Source organism: Microtus pennsylvanicus, chromosome 4 (genome assembly GCF_037038515.1).
Source record: "Microtus pennsylvanicus isolate mMicPen1 chromosome 4, mMicPen1.hap1, whole genome shotgun sequence".
In the NCBI taxonomy this organism is placed as follows: Eukaryota; Metazoa; Chordata; class Mammalia; order Rodentia; family Cricetidae; genus Microtus; species Microtus pennsylvanicus.
In genome coordinates this window covers 136,903,260-136,929,716 of record NC_134582.1, presented here as the reverse complement: position 1 = coordinate 136,929,716, position 26,457 = coordinate 136,903,260, and the positions used below count along the sequence as shown (strand labels likewise).

At 40.5% G+C, this 26,457-nt stretch overlaps 1 protein-coding gene across 1 annotated transcript in view; it reads left to right on the top strand.

Moving 5' to 3' along the window:
• Positions 1 to 26,457, top strand: part of C4H10orf67 (chromosome 4 C10orf67 homolog) — an 88,659-nt gene that overhangs the window by 544 nt on the left and 61,658 nt on the right. The window contains exons 2-4 of the mRNA XM_075971189.1: positions 12,277 to 12,397; positions 14,709 to 14,852; positions 20,081 to 20,155. Of these exons, the coding sequence (XP_075827304.1) occupies positions 12,277 to 12,397; positions 14,709 to 14,852; positions 20,081 to 20,155 (340 nt within the window). The remainder of the gene's footprint in view (positions 1 to 12,276; positions 12,398 to 14,708; positions 14,853 to 20,080; positions 20,156 to 26,457) is intronic.

Genomic DNA, 26,457 nt, shown 5'->3' with positions numbered 1-26,457 from the left:
AGTTGACTTTTTATAACAGTACAGTTCTATTTCAGAGGCTCCCACATCATGATCTGTTCAGCTCTCTTGACCCCATATCTAGAAGCCATCAAAAAGTAGGGCGTTGACATGGATTTTCTTACAATTAGAGCACCCCCCAAAAGCACAGAGACAGCCAGTCATACGCGTTGGTGTTATTTCAGGGTCCTTGGCTTTCATTCCTCCTTCTTGGGATTCTTTGACCTCAACCTTACTATTGTTATTTGGATAATGTAGAGTTGACATTTCTTGTGTGTGTGTTGGGGGTGGGGGACATTTTTCTTAAAACACCTTTTCAAAGTAGTGGGCACAAAAGCCTGGGTTACCTGCTATAAGATGCAGTTTCATAGGCGGAGGCTTTGGGGAGCCAGGTAATTGGTTCTAGGCAAGCCCAACACCATGGTAGCTCCAGGTTGCTGGGGCGTGGGTGGGGGTGGGGCGGTTGCCTATAGCTGGACCAGTCCAATAGTGGGCTCGACTCAGTGACGCAATCCTGTTGAGCCCAGCCTCCTGAGTGCAACTGTATTAAACAATAGGTACGTTGATCAAACCGAGTAAGGGTACACGCAGACCCTGATAAAAGTACATAAAGACCCTGATATGAGTCAAAAGCACATATCACAGGCAGTTCACGGTAGACACCAGTGGATCACACTATGTGTAATCTGTTCCTAAGAGTCCCTTTTTCTTCTGGATTTCTTGACATTCCACCGTGGAATACATCCCCAACAGCATTCCAGCCAGACTCAAGGGACTGACTGACCTCTGCCGAGTACTGTACCAACACACATTGACTGAGTCCAGGAACCACTAACGCCCATAACATTTTTTTCTTCAGAGAACCAGGTTGGAGTTCTGAAATGAGTGGGAGAAGCTGAACACCCCCCAACACCCAGGGATCTAAGCACAGCTGGGTTAGGGCCTGGGGAGACAGCCATTCATTCACACAAAGACAGCTCAACCGTGGTGAAGTAGACATTCTAGTTAGGAATCAACGGCAAACTAGTTAAGTCAGTGACTATGAGTCAGGCAGCATTGACAGAAGAGACAGAAGCAGAGGGTAGCAGAGGAAATTGTGTGTGCATGTTACACACCCCCAAGTCACCGAGTAGAAAAAAAGGGGAATTCTAATTTTAGATATGGCTCTCAGAAATACTTCACTGTGCTGACATTAAGAAGAAACTGCAGGGAGGAGCCGGGCAGATAGATCTGGAGCCAAAACCCTGGCTCAGAGAAAGGGAAGGTAGGGAATCTGGGTATAGGAATACAGGAGGCCTGCTTGGCTATGGCATAGAATGGGGTGAGGCAGAAGAGAGATGGCCAGATTCCAGGGTCTTAGTTCGCCACAAAGACTTCAGCTTTTATTTCCAAAGAGGTGGGAGGCCAGGAGGGTATTGACGTAGAGTCCCGGCATTCTCTGACGTACCTATCCATTGGCTTGCTCTGCTGTTTTGATAATATACCATAACAGGGACAAGGGCAAAAGTGGGGAAACCAGTTAGGGGACTTGTATAATATCTATCCAGGAGGATGGCCTTGGAGAGTTGCTATGAGGGCCTGAGTATATGTTTAGCCATGTACAAAGCTGGGCATAGTGAAGCAAATCTGTAAGGCCAGCTCGGGGGTGGGGGTCCCAGGAGCTCACTGCCAGCCGCTAGTCTAGCTGATACAGCTAGAAGCCGGAATTCATCAAGTGGTCCCATTCCAAAAACAAGGAGGCACACAATAGAGGAAGACACTCAGCCTTGACTTCTGCCTTCCCATGCTCACACACAAGCAGATAAACAGACAATGCTTGTGGAAATTGTGGTCATGTGGTCACTGGAGAACAGGAGGCAGTCCTTGCAGGAGCTGAAGATGTGATCAAATTATCATTACTCCTTTAAAAAGGGATTGGTTAAGTTTACTGATGGACTGCCATGCCTAGGACAGTCTCCAAAGTTTCTGACTTGAGTAGCTGGAAGAATGGGGTTGCAGTTAACTTTTTTGGTAAAGGGAATGTGAGCAACAGGATGGGGTGATGTGATCAGCTCCCCTTGGGATACAGAATATCAGCAGTGACTGTTGAAACATCTATTTAAGCAGTTCAGTAGTGAGGCCTGCAGGTTGGACAAGGGGTCCAGTTTGGTAAATCAATTTGGAAATAATTTGTAAAATGATGCTGTGTTAAGTAAACTATAAGATTTGGTAATATCAGCCAGGAAATACATATATAAATTTATATATATATATATATTACAGATATATATTGATTTTTGATTTGATATAATATATATCAAATATATCTTTGAAACAGAAAACAATAAAAGAATATTTTCCTTAAATAACATTGAGCCATTCACCACAGTGAAAATTTAGCACCTCTAATGTCATCTTCATTGACTAATTCGCTAACCAGCATTTGTGAGGATGGGCTATTCTAGGGCTCAGTGGGATGTGTTGCTGCAGCCTATTAATAAATATTCATGGATCTGTTTCGTATAAGCTAGCATATTAATTTTGTGTCTAATTTGTTAAATGTAATTGTTATCTCCCAAGACCATGCTTTATGCATAACGAGCAACCCATTATTTGGGAGAATTGCACAGACTCTAAATAAGGACTGTGTAGGAACCACTTAGCTAAGGTCTTGGGATGTGGGCTTCCACTCTAGACCGTGCTGTTAGCATCTAAAATTAGAGCTACTTCAGATTTGAAGAGAAGCTGAAGAATGAACCCTCATATTTTATTTAGATTCTGGATGAGCCGGATCTTTCTAAATCAATCAATCATACAAGAAGTTAAGACTGGGGCGGGGACCTTACAGATTTGTCCCCCACCCCGGTTTATAGTTTTAGATGAGTTATTTGCCTTTGTTAAACCTCAGTTTCCACAGCCTTGAAACAAGATGTTGGAAAATTACTGGAAGAAGAAAAAGTATAGATTAAAGCATACATCTCAACAAAGCCTCTGGTTATAAAGCTTTGCTCTATAAATAGGTGTATTGTTTTTAAACACTCCAGAGGGTTTGTCTGTAAAATTACATATTTTATCATTGTCCTGTTATAGTTACAGAAAGAATAACCAAACATATTATGCTGTTTCTAAACCATAACCTGAAATAACATATTGATAATAAAAGCTATTCACACACAAAATTATCCATATTCTATAAAACTACTACTCAAATAAAGTGGGGTGTTTTTTTGCCTAAAATAGGAAGGAATAAAAGAACATAAATGTCAAGCCTAAGGGAAAATGAAGTTGAATAGAGAAAAGAAGCCACTTAGCATTGGGGGAGGGTGAAAGATTACAGCTCTAGACTGGAAGAATAATAACAGGTCTCTTAAATGTACAGGGTGCACACTATAGAGAATCAGGGTACATCCAGATGATGGGTTTTATCTGATACATTGATGTAGCACCCAGGGTTTGGACACTTTAGAATTCCCCCCGACTACGATAAATACTTATTTGGAGACCGCATGGGAGACACTAAAAGTTTCAGGCTACTAAGGGCAAAGAGACTTGGCAGAGGCTGTAAACAGCACTGGTCTGCAGGAAAGCTTGCCCATTCGCTAAGGAACACCACAAAGTTCAGTCAGGCCAAAGCTCCTTACCGAGCAGGATCTTTTTGCTGTCTTGGCTGCTGTGTTTTTCAATTGGTCTTTACCATGGCCATGGAATACTAAGAGGCATTTTGAGAACTCAGGGATCGCGCAAAGTCCTCCTTGACTCCATGTACAGCAATCACCCAGTCATGCCTTGATAATCAGATTTCAGTCATTTCATGCAGGAGGGTGATCCCGATTTTATGCCTTCAGTTCAGTGGCCTAAGGATGGCAAAACAGCCAGGTTTCCTGACTCCCAATGTCGTCACTGTTTCTTACAGGTATGCTTATAGTCTGTCCCTATTCTTAAAAGTTCATCCGTGTAACTCCTCCCTAGATGCTCTTGCCACCAATCTTTTGCCTTCCTGGCCACCCATGCTCATAAATTAATCTAGATGTCTACTGCAGGTGCTTCATCCAGAAAGAAGTGGGGGACAAACAATTGCTCAAGTGTTAACAATAGGAGAATCTTCCTTCTTAGCTCTCATTCATGATCACTTCTGGATGGTTTTGCAGGACTGTACGAACCTACCATGCGGTGACAGGTCCATCTATTTGTTAATTGGGGCTGCTCATAATGTCCCACAAGGACATAGAATGCATGTAGTCTAGAAGAGTTCTTCAGCCTTTCCTAGTTTTTATGTATGCGACACTTGCACAAAGTATAGGGTTGACATTCTGTACAGTCGTCAGCTATATCCCAGCCTCCTATGATGTGACACAGCCCGATTCAGGTTGTGTTTTTACAGCAGAAATGCCACGAAAAAGAGCTGTTCTCTCTTCAGGGATTCAATATTGATAAGGCTGTTCAATTAACTACTATTAATGACAATGACCTTGAGCTGAGTTTGGTGGCACAGGCATTTAATCCCAGCACTTGGGAGGCAGAGGCAGGTAGAACTCTGTGAGTTCAAGGTTAGCCTGGTCTACAGAGTGAGTTCCAGGAGAGACCCTGTCTGGACAAACAAACAAACAAGCAAACAAACAAAAATCATACTGGTCTTGTCCAGTTAGTGTCTTCCAAGGCTCTCTAGCTCTGGACCTTTCTTCTTCTTGTGCTGCGTTTTGTCTTGTTAGTTTAATATTTCCTTTACTTAAATGAACTTATACTGACTGGCCTCAGCCATCATGAATGAGTTTCATCTCAATTGCTCACCCTTGTGGAGGTTGTTGAGTACTGGTTCTGTTTTTACCATGTTTGTATACTTTTAAGGGTCTTCTATATTTTGTTCAATTTCTATTCATCACATAAACACAAATCTCCTTAACTATTCAGTTTCTTGTAATTTGACACCTCCAATGGATTATTTTTATTCAGTGCATTATAATTTAGTACTTAACTTTTATTTTGATGCTCATATTGTCCTCAATACAGCCAGGGGAACTCTTTTCGATCCAGAATCATCTTTGTTCTCTCATAACCCTCATATAACTCTTATGATTGTTTATTGAGTATTTGTTGATTTTTTTTCATATGAAAATGTTATGGGTTCATTTTGTACTTGTTTGTGCATAATTTTATACTTTTATACCTCTTCCAAATTACTCTCCTTCCTGAGGAACATGATTCCTTTTAGGGGTGGATGACATTTACCAAGTAGTATTTCACTCACAGGATGCTCATCGCTACTGGTGTTTCACTCTTGTAGGTCCCCTAGTCAGGTATATACAGAAATAAATGTATATGTAACTAGATGATATATGTTTACACGCACATATGCACATACATTCACCTGTAACTATTTGTAGACCTAAGTATATGATATATATATACATATATATTCATACATGCATTTATTTGTAAAACCATGACCTTATACCAATTTTTCTAGTTTTGTTCCACTGTCTTGGGGTACATTTGTTTTAGGAAGGCCACTTGTTGGCTCCTGGCTACTCAGCCCTAAAATAATCACACAGAAACTATATTATTTAAATCGCTGCTTGGCCTCTTAGCTCTAGCTTCTTATTGGCTAACTCTTACATATTAACTTAACCCATTACTATTAAGGCTAAAGTTCCAGTGTCTGTCTCTGATGGGGCTACATGGCTTTTCTCTCCTGACTCCACCTTCTTCCTCCTGGCATTCAGTTTAGTTTTACCTGCCTACCTCTGTTCCCTGCACAGGCCCAAAACAGTTTCCTTATTAACCAATGGTATTCACAGCATACAGAGGGGGGAATTCCACATCATACATTCCAGCCTTAATCATTTTCTCCACTTATTAATATTTTTTCAGAGACTGAGAAACTTCTCCCCATCATCTTTAATACACGTACTTCATCCAATATTCCCAATTCTGTCATTGTCCTGGCTCTCTCCTGTCTCTTCTTGTGCCTCCTCATCAGCCCTACCTCCTTAGCTACTGGGCCCACTGGCCTTCTCCAGTTGCTCCCAAGTTTTTTTTCTGCTTGTTTGTTTGTTTTTAGTCATCCCTTGTCACTGTCTACCATGTTGACTCCTCCATGATGAGAAGTTAAGAGGGCCAAGAAGGAAAACTAAGGTGGGAAAGAAGGAAAGTACCAACTATTTTAGGGGGTAGAACTGTGAACAGACTCCAGCACACGATACTGTGTATAATACATAATGCTCAGATCATTAGTCCAGCACACTATACTGTGTATAATACATGATGCTCAGATCATTAGTCCAGCACACAATACTGTGTATAATACATGATGCTCAGATCATTAGTCCAGCACACAATACTGTGTATAATACATGATGCTCAGATCATTAGTCCAGCACACAATACTGTGTATAATACATGATGCTCAGATCATTAGTCCAGCACACTATACTGTGTATAATACATGATGCTCAGATCATTAGTCCAGCACACAATACTGTGTATGAATGAGCGCATGATGCTCAGATCATTAGTCCAGCACACTATACTGTGTATAATACATGATGCTCAGATCATTAGTCCAGCACACTATACTGTGTATAATACATGATGCTCAGATCATTAGTCCAGCACACAATACTGTGTATGAATGAGCGCATGATGCTCAGATCATTAGTCCAGCACACTATACTGTGTATAATACATGATGCTCAGATCATTAGTCCAGCACACAATACTGTGTATGAATGAGCGCATGATGCTCAGATCATTAGTCCAGCACACTATACTGTGTATAATACATGATGCTCAGATCATTAGTCCAGCACACTATACTGTGTATAATACATGATGCTCAGATCATTAGTCCAGCACACAATACTGTGTATGAATGAGCGCATGATGCTCAGATCATTAGTCCAGCACACTATACTGTGTATAATACATGATGCTCAGATCATTAGTCCAGCACACAATACTGTGTATGAATGAGCGCATGATGCTCAGATCATTAGTCCAGCACACTATACTGTGTATAATACATGATGCTCAGATCATTAGTCCAGCACACAATACTGTGTATGAATGAGCGCATGATGCTCAGATCATTAGTCCAGCACACTATACTGTGTATAATACATGATGCTCAGATCATTAGTCCAGCACACAATACTGTGTATGAATGAACGCATGATGCTCAGATCATTAGTCCAGCACACAATACTGTGTATAATACATGATGCTCAGATCATTAGTCCAGCACACTATACTGTGTATAATACATGATGCTCAGATCATTAGTCCAGCACACAATACTGTGTATGAACACATGATGCTCACTCAGATCATTAGTCCAGCACACTATACTGTGTATAATACATGATGCTCAGATCATTAGTCCAGCACACAATACTGTGTATGAATGAACGCATGATGCTCAGATCATTAGTCCAGCACACTATACTGTGTATAATACATGATGCTCAGATCATTAGTCCAGCACACAATACTGTGTATGAATGAACGCATGATGCTCAGATCATTAGTCCAGCACACTATACTGTGTATAATACATGATGCTCAGATCATTAGTCCAGCACACAATACTGTGTATAATACATGATGCTCAGATCATTAGTCCAGCACACTATACTGTGTATGAATGAACGTATGATGCTCAGATCATTAGTCCAGCACACTATACTGTGTATAATACATGATGCTCAGATCATTAGTCCAGCACACGATACTGTGTATGATACATGATGCTCAGATCATTAGTCCAGCACACGATACTGTGTATGATACATGATGCTCAGATCATTAGTCCAGCACACGATACTGTGTATGATACATGATGCTCAGATCATTAGTCCAGCACACTATACTGTGTATAATACATGATGCTCAGATCATTAGTCCAGCACACTATACTGTGTATAATACATGATGCTCAGATCATTAGTCCAGCACACAATACTGTGTATAATACATGATGCTCAGATCATTAGTCTAGCACACTATACTGTGTATAATACATGATGCTCAGATCATTAGTCCAGCACACTATACTGTGTATAATACATGATGCTCAGATCATTAGTCCAGCACACAATACTGTGTATGAATGAACGCATGATGCTCAGATCATTAGTCCAGCACACTATACTGTGTATAATACATGATGCTCAGATCATTAGTCCAGCACACTATACTGTGTATAATACATGATGCTCAGATCATTAGTCCAGCACACGATACTGTGTATGAACACATGATGCTCAGATCATTAGTCCAGCACACGATACTGTGTATAATACATGATGCTCAGATCATTAGTCCAGCACACGATACTGTGTATAATACATGATGCTCAGATCATTAGTCCAGCACACAATACTGTGTATGAATGAGCGCATGATGCTCAGATCATTAGTCCAGCACACTATACTGTGTATAATACATGATGCTCAGATCATTAGTCCAGCACACGATACTGTGTATGAACACATGATGCTCAGATTATTAGTCCAGCACACAACACTTAAGCATGATGCTTAAGTCATTAGTTCAGACACAGATTTTGGAGGTTAGAAAAAGAAGACTGAATTTAATTATTTTTCATGAGAAAAGATATCAAAGTCCTTTGTGGAAAGACAGGAACACAATATAGATTTTAGCAAGATACCTCAGGAGACAATGAAAATGATAGATTCAAAAATAATCATTTAGGGATGGAGAAATGGCTTAGCTGGTTAAGGCACTTACCACCAGGCCTAAAGACCTGAGTTCAATACCAGGACTCACTTGGTAGAAGAAGAAAACCCAGTCCTCCAGGTGACCCTCTGACCTTGACATGTGGGTGGTGGCATGTACATATGTGTGTATAAATAAATAAAATATATATAAATATAAATAAATAAATAAAAATTTAAAATTATTAAAATTGAAAGGTTTAGAGGCTTATGGTGATGTTAGGAAAACTCTCCATGGTCATCTAAATTTGTTTGTTTAAATAGTGCAGTATAATACCATAGTTAATCTTACATATCATGATACTTTATTAGTGTTTTTCATTAATTATTTTCAGAGTTGGTTATAGATTTCATAGGGGGCATCATAATATTGATGATTATTTCATTGATTCTCATAAATTCGTGTTAAGGAGAATATTCTATACTGCCTGGTCTTGAATGAGCAATTGTTGTATTTCAGTCCCCAATGTTGGGATTACAGGTGTAATTTATATTGAGTGTCCCATCTCATCCCTAGTTCTCAAGATGACATCCCCAGTTCCCACAGGTGATATCCCAAGTTCCCATAGGTGACATGGAAGACCAAGATAGGTGTCCACACGTGGGGCATTAAACTCAAGGAGAAGTTCCTGGGGATTATGGGCCACTATTTTTGTGAAGATTAATTTGTTATTTTTTGTGCATGTGTGTGTAGACGTGTTTGGCCTTCATGTACGTAAGTGTATTGTGTGTGTGGCTGGTGCCTAGGGAGGTCAGCAGTTAGAGCCAATGCTCCTGGAGCTGAAGTTACTAATGATTTTTGAGTAGCCATATGGGTTCTGGGAACCAACCCAGGGTCCTCAACAAGACCATAAGCATTTTTATCTGTCAAACATCTCTCCAGCCTGGCCACTATTTTATATAAGTAACAAGATTGCTTCCTGCTAGGGGGACGATGCTACCTTGTTTTTCAAGGTTATTCTCTGAAAACATACCTTAGAAGGGACCTACAGAATGACTTCTTGGCATCTCCTAAGAGAATATGCAGGGATGAGGAGGGCCTGTGGAGATTTCTAGAACACCGTGTTAGTGAGAAAAATACACAAGCTCTTAAGCTGAACAAAACTAAATCTAAAACCCAATTTCTTCTGGCAAAAAAAAATCAGAAATTTTAATTAAAATCAGATGCTTCATTTCTGTCTAGCTACTGTTGAAGATAAGGTTTGTCATCATAATATTGATGTGTGTGGAACACAATTGAGAACTTAGTGGGATTAATTGAAAATCATTATGAGTATTAAATTTTAAATTTCAAATGAGCTTTTGATAGCTGAATACTGCTGTGCTTTCAGAGTTTTCTTCAAATATGATGAACAAATTGTGATGTTTGAAAACCTGACAGTCAGCCACACATTGTGGTACATGCTTTTAATCCCAGCACTTGGGGGGGCATAGACAGGTAGATCTCGTTGAAACAGAGGCCATCCTGATCTACATATTAAGTTCCGGGACAATCAAAGCTACATAATAGAAAGACCATTTTTCAAAGAAAGAAAGAGAGGAAGAGAACAACAGAAAGAAAATGTGGTGATGGTTGCGGTGTAATAACTCTCCTCAGCACCAATGCCAACACTATTCCTCATTCCTCTAGGGCTCACTGTGCACCAAGCACCACACCAAAGTGATTCTAAGATTACTACACTCAGTCTATCAGTGATCCTGTGGACTCTGCACTCTTGTTATCTATAAGAAGAAACTAGGGGCATGCTGGAAAGATGCTGGTTCAGTGGCTAAGAGAATTGGCGGCTCTTCCAGAGGACTGAGTTTGATTACCTGTAAAGATTTACCCTGTAGGGGCTGGAGAGATGGCTCAGTGGTAAAGAGCATCGCCTGATCTTCCAAAGGTCCTGAGTTCAATTCCCAGCAACCACATGGTGGCTCACAACCATCTGTAATGAGGTCTGGTACCCTCTTCTGGCTTGCAGACATACACACAGACAGAATATTGTATACATAATAAATAAATATTTAAAAAAAAAAGATTTACCCTGTAAAGACATACAACTGTAACTCCAGTTCCAGGGGATCAGACATCTCTTCCAACCTCTCCTAGAACTAAGCACGAACATGGTACACAGACATACAGAAAGCAAAAACACCTGTACGCATAACATTAAAAGAAAAATATAAGAGGAAATCAAGGCAAGGAAAAGTTAGCTAATTTCCCTAAAGTCACGGGGTTACAACGTCAGTCAGGACGCTTCCACTGTGGCAGGCAGAGACTGCCTACAGGAGGTACCTATAATGTGACAATACAGGAAGAGCAGAGGTGTGGCAGGCTTCAGAACTAGCTAGCTCTTCGGCGGAGACATCTACAGCTCTGCCCCTGAGCAAGAAGAAAGGGAAGGCCACTGTGCCCCTAGCCTGGTCTGCCCCCACTTCTCAGCAGAGGAGTAAGAGGAATGTCTACTCTTTGCATCAGAGCCTCTGTTTCTATGGGATTTTCTTGACTTGCTTGCTTGCTTGCATCCATCCTTTCTTCCTCCTTTCCCCTCCCCATACCCTCTCCCCTTCAGCTGACATTTTAGAAACAAAAGGTTGTGATAGGTTTGATCAAATTGATGTGTACATGCGGAGAGTTTTCTTACTAACTTTTTAAGACACTTGTCATTATAGAGCCATGGAGGAAATGTAAAAGGCTAGTTCCTGGCCTCTCCAGATGCTTTGGGAGTAGAGTTTCCTAATCAGGGACACAATGGTGATTATCTAAAGCAGGGCTCAAACCTTCTGGCTCTAGAGCCTGTTGGAGTTTCTTCAAAGTGTTGACAACCTCAAAAAGTTTTGGTTTATGTTCATTGTATGTATAAAGAGTTGTCATAGTCAAAATTAAAAAGTAGAAATTAAATGTATATTTATAATAACTCCTATAGTATGGTGATAAAATCACATGTTAATATAAATAACAAACTTTAAGGACAATGTAACCATATTTTTCAGAACTAAAGTTTTAAGGTGAAAGTGTCACTGTTTTTTTGCCAATCTTTTTTCTGCCTGTCTTAGAGGCAGGCAGCTGATTCATCTTAGCTGCTTCTGCATTTTAGCAACCACACAGCCTGGAGCCATGACACACTCCAGTGAACTTTTGTGAGAGAGTTATAGGGAAAAGGAAAACCTCCTAATATTATTGTGGAAAACTAAGTTTCCTCTTGTGATTTCTCCCACAGATTGCTCTGGAACCTCAGATGTTCTCAGATCACACCAGGATAATCTCCATCATGACATACTTTCTGTTAGATATGACTATGCATAAATTACAATCATCTCTAGCAATAGCACAGGATAAGATATTAAGATAATAGACTTAAGTAGATCATATCTCAGAAAAGTGGAGAAGGTACACAGAGATGAGGGTGCCACAGTGTAGGGGGTCTGATAACCAGGCCAAGGCCAACTCATCCATGACCAGATATTCCAGAAGTTTCTTTATTGAATAATCTCTTGCAGTATTGTAAATATAATCAAATTTTACCGCCAAATATATGTGCTTACCCTTTTCTAAGGAAATTTGGTATCTCTATTCTCTTTCCAGACTTACTATTTCGGATAATTTGAAGATTGGTTTTTTCACTTCAGACCATGCTACTCAGACAGATTGCAGTGAAATTTTGCCATTGAAAGATTTGACTCAATCAACAGAAAAGTTAATGCAGGTAAATCTAAATGTAACTTCTAAGATAACTTTGTGTATTATTTATCTTTATGGGGTAATTTTTTTTTGTTTGGGAAGGGAGCTGTGTACTAGAAATCAAACCCAATATTTCATGAATGTTATAAAAAGCACTTGTCATTAAACAACATCCCTACACATGTGGTTTTATAATATGGCATTCCCCTCTGTGTGCTGTGAATATGTTTTATTACCATTAGTTGATAAAGAAGCTATTTTGGCCAATGGCTTATCAGAGTAAAGTCAGGCAGGAAATCTGAACAGAGATATAGAGACAGTAGGTAGAGTCAGAGAGACGCCATGTAGCTGCCAAAGGAGACAGATGTCAGAACTTTACCAGTAGGCCACAGCCTTATGGCAATACACAGCTTAATAGAAATGGGTTAATTTAAGATGTAAGAGCTAGCTAGAAATACGCCTAAGACATTGGCCAAACAGTGTTGTAATTAATATAGTTTCTGTGTGATTATTCAGGTCTGGGCAGCTGGGAAAAGAATGAGCAGGCTCCGTGTACAGATTTATACATCTTTTATTTGCAACACCAAAGTGATTGTGATGGTCTCAGAATCCTAAGATCTTTGAGGAACTTAGCAGAACGACACTTGCATTCTATTTAAGCTTTAAAGATTACTCTTAATTTTGTGTACATGTGTGTTTTGCCTGCATGTGTGCCCGGTGCTGTCAAAGGCCAGAAGAAGGGATCAGATCCCCTGGAACTGCAGTTACGGTTGTGAGCTCCCAAGGGTGCTGAGAACTGAATCCAGTCCCCTGCAGGAACAGTAAATGTTCAAGCTCCAGATATACGTTACAACTGATCTAAGTTATGATCTATACTTGTCATGTTTATATCTTACATATGTGAGTCTGTTCAGTGAAATTTCTCTGCTTCTGACATCTGTGAATAGTCTCTGCTTACGATACATTAAGAAAAGTAGAAAGTATTTTACCTATAGATAAATGAAGACAATAAGATATGAATGACTTTCTAACTGTATTGCTTTGTCAAATCTTATCATTTCCCTTGGATTTTTTGAAATTGAATGAGAATAGAGTATTTCATAAATATAAGATCATATTGAGTTATTAAAACTACCACATGAATTAAAATACTGCTATAAATTGCCTCAGTTGCCTTATTTTTACTTTTCATCTATTTGGAAATCATTCCATATCTATACATAAAGATCTTCCACATAGTTGAATACAGTAGCACATACCTGGAATCCCAGCTAATCAGGAAGCTGAGACAGGAGGATTACTTGTTTGGGATCCACCCAGGCAACTTGATGAAACACTGTGTCAAAAATTAAATTCAAAAGAAAAAAAAGAAGAAAAACAAAAACCAAAACAACAACTAGGGAGAAAGCTTAATGAGACAGAGTACTTGTCCAGTTTGTGCAAGGTCCTGGGTTCAATATCCAGGGTCTCGTTTATTTCACAACTATGTCACAAGACGTACATCGCATTGCTATCCCTGTATTGACTGACATTTTCGTAGTGTCTAATCTTTACCTATGCTGAATAATCCTGCATGAATTCAAGCACCACTAAATCTGTGGCGTAAATTCTTAAAAGGGAACTTATGAGTCAGAGGGTACACACATGAGTCACTTTAAAGGCCACTGCCAAGTTGCCCTGCTGAAAGACTGCAGCAGTTTGCACTGTTAAGAGCTTTTGAAGGTGTCACCTTGCCACATGCTTGCCAATTTGTTGTCTTCTTTTAGAATGACATATTTTGGGGCACTATCTTTATAAGTTTCTTCCTCGGTAGCTTGCTGTGCTCAAACTAAGTTTCAGTCGGGAGGATTTAGATGGCAGTGGTGGGGGAAGCTTTGGGAGTCTTCTCTGAGACACAGTTCACAAGCACTGGCTTGCTTGTTCTTGCCTCCTCTTCTGGCTCCTCCTTCCCACATAGCTGTCTTTTCTGCCCCAGGAGTTTACCTAATCCTAATCACATCCCTGCATTCCCACCTGTAAACACCGTAGTCGCGCTAAGGTTTCGTTCTCTTAATGTTTCGTGATGGAGATTAAATTTCACGTAAGTTTGGAAGGAACAGGCCATATTTAAGCCATACCACTCCACTAGCATATATTAATTTTAAAATTTAACAGCATTTTGAAAACCTAGATGCCATGAGAGAGAATTGTTGTATTTCTTCAATAAACCATACCTGAGAGATGATCTTCAAAGGTAAGCCAGGCACCTGGTCTAACACTCCAAATCAAGGAATGTGCTGGAATATTAGCGCCCAGGGCCTGACTCTCTCCACTGACAAAAGATTTTTATTTTGTAGATGTTTACCTCACTTCAGGTGGATTTTGGGTTCCTCAAAGATTTGGTTCAACTGAAGTTTGAGGACCGACTTAAAGAGGAGTCTTGGAAAATTGTTGGTGTGCTTCACGACAGGATTTTAGAAATGAAAAAATATTATCAGCAGGTAGGTGCGCCCTCATTTTCTCTGCTGTGGGGATGGATCCCGTGTGATGTGTGCAGGCTTTGGATGCAGCCACCTATCAGGGCAGCTGCGCTGTCCGAGCTGTGTCTCCAGGAGCTAATGCTGTCAGAAACTCGGGTGAACTCTTCATGTGTGACCGCAGTAATCCTCACACCTTCCTTGTACAGTTAGTATGATTGTTACAATAGAGAATCAGGTTAATTTGCTCCCAATTATTAATCTGGCAACAGAACTTTAAATTCTCTGCCAGATACTTGCTTTTGAATGTTTTTAAAAATATAGTACTTTTGTTTATTCTTCGTTAATTTCATGCATATGTACAATGTGATTAGTGATGTCTATCCCAACCGCTCTCTCCAACTCCCCCAGACTTTCCCCTAACACATGCCCACCCTACTTTCATGTCTTTTTTTTTAATAAAATCATCTCAGTTCGCCTAGTGCAGCCTGTATGCATATGTGCAGTCTATTATGGTCATAAAGAGAAAAACGATGGTTTCCTTGCCCCAGCATCCACCAGTTATCAGTAGCTCCTTGGCTAGGGGTGAAACCTCATGAACTCCTCCCCATCCACATGGGAATTACTGACTGACTTGAAATAACACGATCTTGTTTAGATAACCATAGCTACTACAAATCCATGACTGTGGTGGCCATGTCGCATGCAGAAGACCGCAGCATCCCTCCACATTCTCTGGTGCCTACGCTCTTTCAGCTCCCTCTTCTGCTTTTCTCCTGAGCTTTGGCGAGGGTGGCGGTGGGTGCTGTAGACGTCTTATTTAGGGCTGAGCATTTACTTATTCTCCTCACGTCGACCACTTGTGGGTCTCTGCCTTGACTTCCTCCAGTGAAAGAAGAAAGCTCTGACCAAGGTTGAAAGCATCACTAATCTTGGATATAAAAGTAAATATTTAGAAAGCCTTATTCGAAAGCCTTATTTGTTAGGCCACTGGGGCTTTGTTAGAAGGCAGATTGACAACATGTCTGTTTAACAAAACAGTAGTTGTAGTAGGAGGGTAGGTTACCCACTTCTAGGGCTATGACCTCAGAAATTATCTCACTATTTTGTGTGTATGGGTGTTTTCCTGTGGGTATGTTTGCTCCCTACACGTGGCGTCTGGTGCCTAAACAGAAGAGGGTATTGAATTCACTGAAATTGGAGTTATAGAGATTTTGTGAGCATCTTTGTGGGTTTTAGGAATCAAACCTTGGTCCTCTGGAAGAGCAGCCAGTACCCTTAACCCCTGAGCTATCTCTTCAGGGACAAGTAGTGGCTTTTGACCAGGACTATGGTAGATTCTTTCCTGTGGAACAGGCTTCAGATTCAGTCAGAAAACAACTGATGACCCCCCTACCCCAGAGCAGTCTTGCTGTGACAGTAGCTTGGTCACATCTTGGCTAGCATGTCAGCGTCATACCTGCAGGGTCAACTGCTTGGCATGTCCACTGATGATTTTGTGCCCCCAGTGGCCTGCATAGTGTCTTTGGCATTATGAAAGCTAACCAGCAGGGAAGAAGTTCCTGAGTCTGTTCCATCTTCATCTCTCTGCACACAGAACCAAAATATTTTATATTTCCAGGAGTGAGGTCCTAACATCTAGTTAAAAGGGCAAGTCACAGCAATGGTGGTAGACTGTGTTGTCCTGGAGGCCTCTGGAGCCTGGCTGGCCAGTAGATCAAATGACAGTGTCCCACAGCTGGCACTGGGATTGTCCCTTAACAACTGTCCACTGATGCAGGTTATCCTTAACAACTGTCTACTGATGTAGGGTACCTTAACAACTGTCCACTGATGCAGGGTACCTTCATCCAAATTCCTTCTTTAAGCGTGCGCGTGCACACATATACATGGGAGAGGATGGGTTTCTTCACTTTTTCATACATCCTTTTGTTTGGTTAAGCCACTTTCCAACATTCCTGCCTGACTCCCCATGTCTCTTCTCAAGACTTTAACCCCCAGAATCCCCTACCCAACTTTATGGGTTTATTTTTGGAGATTATAATATAATCACAACATTTCCCCCATCTTTTCCATATATATAAAACCTGCTTAGTCCATAAAATGTTATTTGTATGTATATTTCAGGGCTAGCTATTTGACACCAGAGAGCCAATTATTGTGCTTTTGCCTGGGAAGGGCCTTCTCTCCCACTCCCAGCTTTCCTGGGTTGCCTATGGTCTTGGATGGGGCTGCGGCCTCATAGTCTTTTCTCCTGTCCAGCTTTATCCATTGGTGTCAACCTCATCCAGCTCACTTTTGGGTTGCCATGTTGGTGAACTTGCACTACATTTCTGTCACAAGTGCTCTGCAATCTCTCCCCAACTGAAGTCCTCTTCCCCTCTTCCTACCCTGTGCCCTCTCTAGCTTCCTAGCCACTACAGACACTACAACTTGAAGGCACAGATAAAAACATTCAAAGCCAAGCCAAGATCCACATATGAGATTTTTAATGTTATGTATCTTCCAGGGCCTGAGTGGCTTCACTTAGTGTATTTTCCAGGTTCATCCACTTTCCTGTAAATTTCATTTTCGCAGCTGACTAAAATTCCATTGTGTAGCTGTAGCGTATTTTCAGTATCATTCATCAGTTGACAGAGATTTCGGATCATTCGATTTCCTAGCTGTTGTTTGTAGAGCAGCAATAAACACAGATGAACGATGAACACAGACAAACAAGGATGTGCCCAGGAGTGGTACAGCTCGGTCTTGTGGCAGTTCTAATTTCAGCTTTGTAAGAAACCTTCACATTGCCTTACAAAGAGGCTGTACCAATTTACACTCCACAATCAGTATGTAAGTGTTCTTCTTGCCCCTTACCCTCAACAGCTTTTGTTATCTTTTGCTTACTTGGTGACAGCCATTCTAACTAGAGTGAGGTGGGATAGTTTTAATTTGCATTGCCCTTAATGGCTAATAATGTTGAAGATTTCTTCAATGTCTATTAGCTATTTGTGGCTTTTGCTATTTTGAGAGCTTTCTGTTCTGTTCCATAGACCAGTTTTTAAAATTGGGTTGCTACCTTAATGTCTAGTTTCCTGGAGATTTTTGTTTTGTTTTGTAAATTATAGATCCTAAAGTCTGCTGGATGTACAGCCAGCAAAGATTTTCTTCCACTCTGAAGGCTGCCTCTTCACTCAATTAATTTCCAGTCTTCTTTGCTCTTTAGAAACTTATTTTATGTGATCCCATTTGTCAATTATTGATCATATTTCTTCAGAGAATGAAGTTCTTTCCCCTCAGTAAAACCTTACCTGTGCCTGTCTCTTGGTGTGCACACTGTTTCCTCTAACAGTTTCAGACTGACAGGTCTTTTGCTTGATTCATTTGGATTTGATTTTTGTACAGGGTGAGAGACAATAAAGGGGTTTGTCTAGTTTCATTCTTCCACACGTCAATACCCAGTGTTCCCAGAATCTTTTGTTGAAGATGTTGTCCTTTGCCACAATGTGTATTTTTAGTGAGTGCATTCCAAAAAGTCAGGAGCTGTAGTTGTTAAATCTCAGTTTTCTATCCTATTCTGTTGATACACAAGTCTGTTTTTGTCCAGTACCAGCTGTTTGCGTTACTGTGCCTCTGTAAAATGAATTGAAACCAGTCCTGGTGATACCTCCAGTTGTATTCTTTTTGCTGAGGATTGCTGAAGGAGTTCCCACAGCATAGATCTGTTTATGTTGTTTGTCTCATTTTGGTTTAATTTTGCTCATCTTCACGTAGAAATCCATACATTGCTGTTATACTTTCAAATTTATTGAAATATAAGTTTCTAAGATAAAATCTAATTATTTTCTGAATCTCATTGTTATCTGTTGCAAGGGCTCCATTTTAACTACAATTTCATTAAACTGGGTCTTTCTCTCTTTCTTGTGGCTAGCTTGTGTGTATGTAGTGGGGTAGACATTCAATCACCATGATACCCATGTGAAGGTCAGAGGTCCTTTCCTTCCATTGTATAGGTTCAGGGGATCAAACTCATGTCACCAGGTTTGGTAGAAGGTCCCTTACCCAGTGAGTCATCTTGCTCACCTTCTTTGGTTAGTTTGACTAAGGGTTTGTCAACCCCAGTTTTCTTTTCAAAGAACCAGCTCTGTTTCATTGATGCTTTGTATTGGTATTGTTGTTGTTTGATACTGTGTCATTAATGTCTGCCTTAATCTTTATGGTTTCTTTCCATCTGCTGACATTTTGTAGTGCCTCTGGACCTTTTAGGCTAGCCTGATCTACACAGTGAGACATGCTATAAAATAAAATATTAAAAATTGGTATTATTTCTGCGCTATGAAAGAAGACTCATATTTTAGTAACCATATCATAGTAAATGCTTTGCTAAGCATTTTGAATACATTTACATGATCTTCAAGTGTCTCCAAATCTCCAAATGGAAAATTTTGAGATACAAATTTCAGAAACTAAGTTTTCCAAGTTTAATACCTTATGTTAGTTCAAAACATGGGGGGGAGTACAATATTTAAATTCCATCCTTTCTGACTCTAATACCTGTTTGCTGTTTACACATCATGCTAGACTCAGAATGGATATGAGAATCAGAGTATTTTTCTTTAAAAAAATGTTCATTTTTAACCTAAGTAGATATAATCAAATTTATTAGAAGAATAAAATTATTATAGCCTATAGATCAGCAAAGCTAACCTTTTATGAACTTATTCCATCAAAAATAGAACTGGGCACTAGAGAGATGTGTCAGTGGTTGATAGTGCTGGCTCTTCTTAGAGGACTGTGGTTTGAGGCCCAATACCCACATGGCAGTCCACAACCATCTCTAACTCCAGTCCGATAGGTTCTGACTCCCTCTGCTAGTTTCCCTGGGCACCAGGCTCACAAGGGGTACACAGCTATACATGCAGGAAACACACACACACAAAGTTAAAATTAAAAACAAAAAAAGATACAGGCTACACGACAATGTGAATGTAAATAGATCTTATTCTTTTTCTAAGCAGTTCTAGGAAGAGTCTGTAAGACTTTAGTTGATGTGTACAGTGAAACATTGTCAAGTTGATCTGTATTTTATCCACAGCCTCTTTGTATTGCTCTTGGGTAATCACAGATGAAAATTAAATATGCTACAATAGCTTCAGTATAGAAGAAATGATGATAAATTGAAATTCTCAAAAGACTGATGGGGAGTGGTTGCTATGCCTTCTTCCCCAGGCGGTGCCGTGGTACTTATTGCATTTGTCTTTGGTTTGCAGTCTGAAGACACCATGAGAAAAAGCTTTCAGCAACAGCTAAGTGATGCCATCGCTGTTATCAGAGGGATGTACACGGTGGGTGAGTGCTGCCACGGAGGCCAGCTTTGGTTCCTGTGTGTGCAGGGAGTGGAGCTCTCTTTGAGCTTCCACTCTTTACTCTGAGCTTCCACGAGGATATGTTTCCTCAAATTTCAGGTCATCTCAGAGAATTCGGGCTTGGGCTATCGATGCTCACATTAAGTGCACCGAAGTCACACTATATCATGTGACTTTGCAAAACTTTCGGGACACTGGAAAACGGCTCTTATTTCCTGAGCACCTGGGCAAATCATCCAAATCATCCAAAGTTCTGTGGTGAAGATGCGGCCAGCTAGAAGAAAGTCAGACAGCCCTAAGACTAGAGTTCCAAAAATAGTCTGAACTCCCAGTGATGCAGAAGCCTCCCCAATGACAGGATCCTGCTGTGTGCTCAGTATGGTTCTTCACTCTTACACAGTGGGAAAACGCATACTCTCAAAGATGATTTTTAAACTTAGTAAGCACCTTATGAACTGTCTTTGTATTTACAGCTACAATCTCATCTTTCATTCCCATAAACTTCAAGAAGTATTTATACTTATGGTCGAATGGCGCAGTGGTCACTGCATGGCATTTGGCACGTCTGCATTTAACTATGTAACCGCATGTTCTGTGCTCTAAGATAAGGACACTGCCTTTCTTGCTGTGGCCCTTCTCATCACCGAGCATCAGTTAGTAACTGCGAGTGGATGCTTTCCTGAGCCTGTTGAGGATGTTGGTGTTGCTTGGTTCTCACCCAACCTCACCAACTGCACATCCTCTCCTCTTAAACTCATAGAAGCGTTTCCAACTTTGTAGACTGAAAACATTAATTCCACCCTAGCTTTCTTTTTACCAATGGCCTGGCCACTGGAAGTCAGGCCTGACCAATGGGACAGCAGGTGAGTTGCTGTAAGGCTTACGGGAAAGGATGTGTGCAGATTGAAGAAACTCGCCTTAGTTTGCTTTCTATGGCTGTGCTAAACACCAGAACCGAAAGCCACAGGATAGGAGCTCAAGACACAGGTCTGGAGGCAGGAGCTAAAGCAGAGCTTACTAGTTTGCTCACCATGGCATGCTTACTTGCTTTTTTATTCAATCCAGTAACACTCAGAGATCTTGGCTCTCCCGTGTCAGTCATCAATCAGAAAAACGCCCCCACAGACTTGCCTATAGGTCAATCTAAGCGAGCAGTTTTTCAGTTGAGATGGCCTCTTCCCAGATGTTTCTAGCCTCTGTTAAGTTGAAAAAAAAATCAGCACAGAATCCACAGGAGAAAACATCACTCTTTTTCTTTTTTGTATTTATTTATTTATTTATGTGTGACAGTCACAGGATAACTTCGTGGAAATGGAAATGGTTCTGTCCTTCCACCTTTACGTGAGTTCTAAGGCTGTGTAGGGCTCCCTCAGGAATACCCGAATGCATGAGTAGACAAGTGGACAGAAAACATTGTTTTCACTATTTTGGTTGATGTATAAAAATTTCCACCAGAAAAGAAGAGACATGCTTGAAAGTCATTTTAACTCTTTCTAATATTTATCTACGTATTTTGTATGTATATGTGTATGTATGTATTTTGTATGTATATATGTATGTATTTGTATGTATATATGTATGTATGTATGTAAACATGAGTGTGTGTGCCCATGCAGAGGGCAGAGAAGGATGTTAAGAGTTCTACTTTTGTCATCCTCTGCTTAACCAGTTGAGACAGGATCTCTCACTGACCCTGGAATTGCCCTTCTGCAGCTCTGTGGGCTGGCTGGCATGGCCTGGAAATCCGCCTGTCTGTGCCTCAGCACCGGTAACAGATGCACGGCTTTTACATGGGTGCTGGGATCTGAACTCAGGCCCTCGCGCTTGTACAACTCTTACGGAGCTGTCTCTCCAGTGCCCACATTACCTTTAAACACACATTAATTAGTACATTTACGTACACTTATAGTGTGTGCTTCATATTTTACACACCTTCTGTTTTTGAGGTTCTGGTAATTGTCTCTCACAAGTACTAGCCCTCCTTCCCTCATGAGATGACATCTGCTTTTGAGTTTTATAATTCTTAACTATGAATTCATGCCCTTTTGAGTTCTTTGAGCCCCCAGGATAGAGGGAGCTTTCTTCAGAGAACATTTGCATTTGCTCCTGTGAGACTCTATGGGTCTGTGTAGACTATAATGTCTTCTCAACAGAAACGTTTTAGACTACCCAAACGTGTGAACATGGGAGAAAATTTCTCAGAATGCTCCCTGCCTCTGCCCTTCTTTGGTCTATTCCTACAGCCGCTTTCCAGATAAGCTCTAACTCTAGCCGTGGGTGGGAGCGGGTGCAGAGCGCAAGGTGGCTGTTTCCGACAGCGAAAGTCTGGCCCTGCCCTGTGCTCTGTCCCACCTTTAATAGGCCGCTCTGACAAAGACATGATCGTATTTTCTCTATGGCCTGTAGTGAGCCAGAAGCTAACTTAGCAGCGTTTGTCTCTAGGGCTTGACAGATAGTGTGATGGCTAAGAGTACGTGTCTAGGAATCTGAGTGGGGATGCCAGCCCTCCTGGGAAAAGTCCAGAGTAACCCCAGCAGGTGGGAGTGGAGACAGGGGGATTGTTGAGGCTTGTGGACCACCAGGTTCAGTGAGAGACTGTGTCAAAACAAGAAAGCAGAACAAAGTAGAGTAAACCACAGGATGTCTTTCTGGGACAACTGCCTGGGACCTGTGTACACCTGCCGCACCCCCCACAGACACACAAAGAATTCTCCAGAACCTTTGTTTACAGTGCAAGAGTAATTCAGAAATCTATGGTTTATCAGAACAGGTTAAAATCATCAGTCATTCTTCAATAATTCCTGGAGTACTGTTTTTCATAGACATCAAATGTTCAAAAGTATGGCAAAGTAATGGGTGTCACTCTTCACATGTACAATTTCTATTTCTGGGAGCAGAAACGGAAATGACTAAATTCTGCCTGTTGCCAAGTTTTCATAAGCATATGCTAGTGCAGCGCTTTTAACCAAGCCCTCACTAGTGTGGTTAGTTGCCTTGTTAGATTAAAACATTTGTCTCTATTAGGTTAAATTAAAGCCATTATCTGAATCTTCACTCAGACTTGTTAGCTTTGATTTGACTTATGACCTCACAAGTCTTGCTAATCCTGGCCACCCGCTTTGCTCAGGATTAATCATAAGAGAACAGTTGAGCCTGGGAAATACAACAGCCACAGGCCTGTGTTTTTTTAGCAGAGGACAAACATAACTGGCTCTCTGCTGCCCCCTAGAGACCAGTTAAAGATGTAGTTACTTCCCCCAGCTCTGGAGTGTGGCTCTTAAACTTACTTAACTTTCAAGTATTTGTGTGAGATATTATACTGTTTTTACTTGCAAAAAGAAAACTTTAAAAAGTAATATCATTTCTATATGTTTCATTTTTAAGAAAGGTATTGCTTAATCTATACTTCTGATAAAAAAAGAAGCTACTGTCAGTATTTCAAATGGGATTTTAATACCAGGACTTAGGTGTTTATAAAACCTATAAAACAGAGAGAGGAGGCCACCACCAGCCTTCAAGCTGATAAGCATCACTTTAGAATACCATTTACTGGATAGCTTTCTTTCCCCTTGATATCTGATCTTTTCTTTCTTGATAGCTTTAGATTCACTTCAAGTCTGTCTGGATATTTTGTGGCCATATATGAAAATTATCAAAAAAGAAGAAGAAGAAAGGAAGGAAGGAAGGAAGGAAGGAAGGAAGGAAGGAAGGAAGGAAGGAAGGAAGGAAGGAAGGAAGGAAAAGCTAGTCTAGTGTGCTGACATGAGCCTTTGTTCCCAGACTTGGGATTAAGCAATCTCTGTGAGTTTGAAGCCAGCCAGGTTCACATGACTAGTTCCAGGCCAGACAGGACTACTTAATGAGATACTATCTCAAATGAACAAATGAAATGATCTATTGACTCTGAATTGTAGAATTTTAGCACTTTTTGAATTAATATTTTGTGTGTGTGTGTGTTTTGCTGGGGATGGAATCCAGGGCCTTATGACTAGGCAAGTGTATAGCAAGTTTTATTTTTATTCTATCTCTTCTTTATGATTTTCTTAGCACGTCTTATTCTTTCAAATAAACTAAAATAATTTGGAGGATTATTTCATCCTCAACAAAACTTCCCTGGTTGCATGTTTTTTGAAGCTTGTTCAAGGTCAGAAATTATTCATAAATTCTGGGGGAGGTTTGTATTATTTATAGCATTCAATTTCCTCGACTAATAATGTGATTCATTTCTGTTTTCTATATTTCAAAAAAATTTTATAATGTTACTTATATAAGTTATAGATATTTTATGTAGCCAAGCTTTTCCTAAGTGTAATAGTTTATTTCTTCAGAAGATGTAATCTTTTCTGTCACATTTTTATGACTTATTCCTAGTGTATATTGAAAATGTTGGTACAGTGAAGTCACTTAGCAGTTTTATTAAATGCAGTTTACATAGCATAAGATGTACAACTTAACGGTGATGTGCAATCAGCAGCACCATTCAGTTTTAGAAGATTTCACTACACCTCGAATCCAGTGGTTCTACCCTCAGAGGTTTCCTCACCTCGTCGAGGGAAGAGAATGTCTTCCAGGGAGGCTCAGTGAGGATGAGCTCCTGGCTTGCTGATGTAGTTGCTTTGGGTTTTTGTTTTTGTTGTTGTTGTTAATCCAAAAGGTCACTAATCCCAATAGTTAAGTAGTGTTTCATATATGTAGGATGATCTAAGCTCCTTGGCGTGAGACAGAAGATCACCACCTCTCCCCATGTCTTCCTTCTGTCATTTATCCAGACAGTACCAAATATCCTCGGACAGTATCAAGCTATTTGAGGTCATTTGCCTTTCTCTAAACACCTCAGGTTATTACCACCACCCTGAAATTTTCACATGTTTTTCTTCTTTTCTATTTCTCATGTATTCAAATCTACCATTTTCTTACTGAACTTTTACATTTTATCTATTATTAAAAGTGGAATATTGGCCTGGGGGAGTAGCTCAATGGTGGAGTGCTAGTTAGCATGTGCAAAGTTCTAGGTTCAACCCCAAGGGATGACAAAAAAAAATCAATGGGTTAGCAAAATCCCCTTTATAATTATCATATTGTTAATATCTATTTTATATATTTCAGTTTTCCAAAGCTGACTGCTTAAATGTTTATGATTGTTACATCCTTTACATAAATTGATTCATTATTAGGCATGACCTCTGTCTCTTGTAAGAACAACTGGATCCAAATTTGTTTTGTCTGATATTAGTGCAGTTGTCCTCTTTCTCTCTAGGTTAGGAATCACAGGGAAAATATTTTTTTTGGGGGGGGGGGTTTCGAGACAGGGTTTCTCTGTGGTTTTGGAGCCTGTCCTGGAACTAGCTCTTGTAGACCAGGCTGGTCTCGAATTCACAGAGATCCGCCTGCCTCTGCCTCCCGAGTGCTGGGATTAAAGGCTTGCATCACCACCGCCAGGCTCACAGGGAAAATCTTGTGTTACCTTAAGATTTCAGGCCGTGTGTGTCCTTTAGGCTAAAGTGGTTCTTTATGGGAAGTACATTGTTGCACGTTGTTTCTCTTCCATTCTTCCACGGCTCTACCTTTGGTTAGAGAATTCCATTCGCTCATAGCTGAAGTAGCTGCTGAAGGGAAGGGCTTGCTGGGGCCATTATGTCAGTTGTCCGAGTTTGTGATTCTTTTGCTCCCCTTCCCCTTTCTTACCGCTTCTGATTTGTTGCCTTCTTTGAAGTCCTATGCTTTGCTTTGTTTTCTTGTTGTCTTTGTGTACCTACCAGAAGATTTTTTAAAAAATTTCACCTGTGGTTGACAAGAAGCGTGTATAAGTTAAAAGCTCCCGTTTCCAGGCGTGGTGGCCATGCCAGCATCCATAGGCTGGGGTAGGGAGATCATGAGTTCTAGGCCAACAGATGCCACATAGAAAACTCTGTGTCAAAAAGCTGAGGGAAGGAGACAGGGAAGGAGGGAGACAAGGAGACAGGGAAGGATGAAGGGATAATTTTAAGCTAATAGTTACTTAATTTCAATGGCATACAACCCTGAACACTTTAATATTTTCATTCATCCAATATTTTATGCTATTGATGTCACACTTTACATCTTTTATAATTATTTACTCATTAACTACTTATTGTAGCTATAGTTGCTTTGAATAGTTTTGTTTGGACACTCCAGACATGTAACAGGGACAATGATGAACCCGTATTCTGCTAGATTCTGGGGATTCAGAGGCACTTCTGAATCATGGCTTTTGTGGGGCTGAAGCTGGGTTATGGGGTGCCCTTGGAATAGGAAACTGA